The 3,733-nt window shown below is 55.7% G+C and overlaps 1 protein-coding gene across 1 annotated transcript; it reads left to right on the top strand.

Moving 5' to 3' along the window:
• Positions 1–11: 11 nt before the first annotated feature.
• LOC125527740 (sedoheptulose-1,7-bisphosphatase, chloroplastic) lies at positions 12–2,958 on the top strand (the record flags this gene model as incomplete). The annotated part of the gene is given in 8 exon segments (XM_048692252.1): positions 12–78; positions 164–301; positions 427–612; positions 699–780; positions 1,237–1,458; positions 1,553–1,653; positions 1,756–1,827; positions 2,454–2,958. Coding segments are annotated over 8 exon segments (1,144 nt in total), but the record flags the coding sequence as incomplete, so codon positions are not given.
• Positions 2,959–3,733: the final 775 nt, after the last annotated feature.

A 3,733-nucleotide genomic window follows, 5' to 3' on the forward strand; every position in this document is an offset into this window, starting at 1 on the left:
GCGTCCCCGCCCGGGGCCGCCACGCGCTCCCCGGCGTGCTGCGCCGCCATGTCCTTCTCGCAGTCCTACAGGCCCAAGGTGTGTAATGTTAGGATATCCAACATGTGGTGAGGCGTCAACCGTTTTTGTTTTGCTGATGCCGGATGGGCAATGCGTGCGGCAGGCTGCCAGGCCGGCGACCTCGTTCTACGGCGAGTCGCTGCGGGCGAACACGGCGAGGACGTCGTTCCCGGCGGGGCGGCAGTCCAAGGCGGCCAGCCGGGCGGCGCTCACCACCCGCTGCGCGATCGGCGACAGCCTGGTTCGTGCCCTGCACCCGCCACCAGTATACATGCTCTGGTCTAGTCCCCTGCGCGTCGCCGGTGTCACGTGAAGCTAACGGTGTCTGTGCACTTTTTGGGGGTTTTTTTTTTTGCGTGGTGGCAGGAGGAGTTCCTGACCAAGGCGACGCCGGACAAGAACCTCATCAGGCTGCTGATCTGCATGGGGGAGGCGATGAGGACGATCGCCTTCAAGGTCCGGACGGCCTCCTGCGGCGGCACGGCCTGCGTCAACTCCTTCGGCGACGAGCAGCTCGCCGTCGACATGCTCGCCGACAAGCTCCTCTTCGAGGTGAGACGGCCGTGAGCCAGCGCTTTCCATCCGTGAGTGCACGCCTCGTCCCGTCACGGTTCCTCACCTCTCGTATATATATGCAGGCGTTGGAGTACTCCCATGTGTGCAAGTACGCGTGCTCTGAGGAAGTCCCCGAGCTGCAGGACATGGGTGGCCCGGTCGAAGGTACTTTACATAACTGCATATCCATCTTGTCACGATAAATAATCAGCCAGGAATCAAAGCCCAAATCTCGACAAGATGGTTAAGGAGGAAGACGATCGCCTTATGTTTTAACCGTGTTCTTGGCAGAACCGCGTGCCATTCCTGCGCCTGAATACATAGTGGTACTGTAGTACTGGGCAGAGTCCAGTGCCACACTACACCAGCAACACCACTGCTAGTCTGCTGCTGAACAAAACACATGTCCGCCTTCTCACCTTGAGAGCACTATAGCAGTGGAACAACGTATCAGTACATGTAACCATGGCGTCTTCTTGGATTCCACTCATAGGAACCATCCACTCGCCAGCAGCTACATGCACTGTAGCTACGTAGCTCATTTTAGCTGGCGTTCACGAGATGCAGAAATTTTGGCTTTCTGAATTATGATCGGCTCGGGTTTTCGGTCGCGTCTCGCAGGCGGATTCAGTGTGGCGTTCGACCCCCTTGACGGCTCCAGCATCGTGGACACCAACTTCACCGTGGGAACCATCTTCGGCGTCTGGCCCGGCGACAAGCTGACCGGCGTCACCGGCGGTGACCAGGTTGCTGCCGCCATGGGCATCTACGGCCCTCGCACCACCTTCGTAGTTGCCCTCAAGGACTGCCCCGGGACACACGAATTCCTTCTCCTCGACGAAGGTTTTTACTTCTCTTCTGAATCAAGTCCCCAATGGAATGGAGCTTCTGTATGCGTGTGACAGTGTTAATCGAAGGTCTACTACAAATGCTGCAGGTAAATGGCAGCATGTCAAGGACACCACGAGCATCGGAGAAGGGAAGATGTTCTCCCCTGGCAATCTGAGGGCCACGTTCGACAACCCTGATTATGACAAGGTGGTACCAGTTACTGTTTGGTTGTTGCTTCTCTGCACGGCTCTAAACTGATTAGGAACAGTTGTAATCAGAACCTAACAACTGGAAAATGTATCCTGTCAGCTTGTCAACTACTATGTGAAGGAGAAGTACACTCTGCGTTACACCGGAGGAATGGTCCCTGATGTCAACCAGGTACATACATCAACAACTATTCAGTTATTACAATTTACACAAGTCATATGTTTCTCGCATACTTAGAAACCAGAAATGTTATTCAGAGTTTCAGACCCAGCCCTACAAACACCTGCATTTGTAAAATCACTTGCATTGCATGCGTGGAGCAATGAAATGCCATGGCACTAGTTCTTCAGTACCGATCGGTGATCTGATTGATGATCACGAATAGTGCCGGTTCGACTCAGCATCGAACAGGGCCATGATCGATCTGTCATGTCAATTCTACTCCTGCGCCTTTGGCGCCAGAGAGGACGACAATCTTGGAGTCGAGGCAATGTAACTTTTCTGAGAACAAGAATTTGGCTGGGTGCTCGCAGCTGTGAGTGCCACCAACTGTTGTTCCACCGCGCGCCCATGCGGTCGACCATCGAGCCTGTACCGGCGTCTGCTTTAAGCAAGGCCATGCATGCTGTCGATCGACCGGCACGGCGCGTACTAGTGCACCAACTTTGCTTTGCTTCCGTATACACTCCATTGCATGCAGAGATTGAAATCTTTCGTTTTAGCGTTATTACTCGTGTGCATGCATGCGTGAGAAGAGAGGGATGTATGTTTGATGAATGGTGCGTGCATGCATGCAGATCATCGTGAAGGAGAAGGGCATCTTCACGAACGTGACGTCGCCGACGGCGAAGGCGAAGCTGCTGTTCGAGGTGGCGCCGCTGGGGTTCTTGATAGAGAAGGCCGGCGGGCACAGCAGCGACGGCAAGCAGTCGGTGCTGGACAAGGTGATCTCCGTCCTGGACGAGCGGACCCAGGTGGCCTACGGCTCCAAGAACGAGATCATCCGCTTCGAGGAGACCCTCTACGGCTCCTCCAGACTCGCCGCCAGCGCCACCGTCGGCGCCACCGCCTAATAATCTTCTTCTTCTTCTTTTTTTTACGCCTTTCTCAACCTGAAAATTTAAACAAGCTGTCCGTTATAGAGTCTGAAGCATGCTGTTGTCTTGTGATGATCCGAACTGGTAATACAGTCGGCAGGCCGGCTTGCGTACGTCTGCCGCCCTTGTCTCCACTGCGAGGCGATTGTTGTACGTACACAGTCGTGCGTTTGTGCATGGCATTGGCAACACTTGTGTCATCAGATGTCTGCGTGTCTAACCTAAGCAGGCAACGTGATCTCCGATCTCTGCACCTTTGCTCCTCTCCCTCTCTCTCGCACACACAGGACTGTCACGCAACAGTCCCGATGTTTCCACGAGCTACTACGAGCCAGGCCGCATGCAACAGTCCACGGTATGGGGTGCAACAGAGGAACACCACAAATCCTGACCGAGAAAGCAGTTTGTCTGATGTCTGAGACCGGGAAAGCAGTTTGTCTGAAACCCACCCACCCCGACCAACCGCGCCGATCGATCCCTGCACCCCCCCGACTCCGCAAATCCTGACCGCCGATCCTCTCGGTACGTACCACCACGGCTGTCCATTCTTTCTTTGAATCCCTTTCGGGTACCGCGGTACACTACAGTGGGATGCATCGTGCATGCATGCATGATGTGACGCAAGGCTCTGCACGTCGTCGCATGGCATGCAGCCACACGGGCCTGGCCGCGTGCGAGCGCTGTAGCACCAGCAGCGCTCGTAGTTCATTTGATCGAGACTTCATTAGTCGAACGGTCCAGGTCGGGCGTGGTGAAAACTGAAAAGGAGACCGCCAGGACGGCAGGAGAACCTCAAGCTCGGATGGCATGTGCTCGCTGATTGCGCAATCGAGCGGTGGAGTACGCGCATGTTTGGTTGCGGGTGCAGGTGCAGGCCGTGCATGGCCAGAGCGTGCCGCCAGCCGTGGCGGCAGGGCCGTGCCTACTACACGTAGGAATATGGCGCGCCTCCATCCCTGGCCTGGCCTGGCCTGACGGCG

The sequence above is a fragment of the Triticum urartu genome, unplaced genomic scaffold (assembly GCF_003073215.2).
Source record: "Triticum urartu cultivar G1812 unplaced genomic scaffold, Tu2.1 TuUngrouped_contig_4383, whole genome shotgun sequence".
Classification (NCBI taxonomy): Eukaryota; Viridiplantae; Streptophyta; class Magnoliopsida; order Poales; family Poaceae; genus Triticum; species Triticum urartu.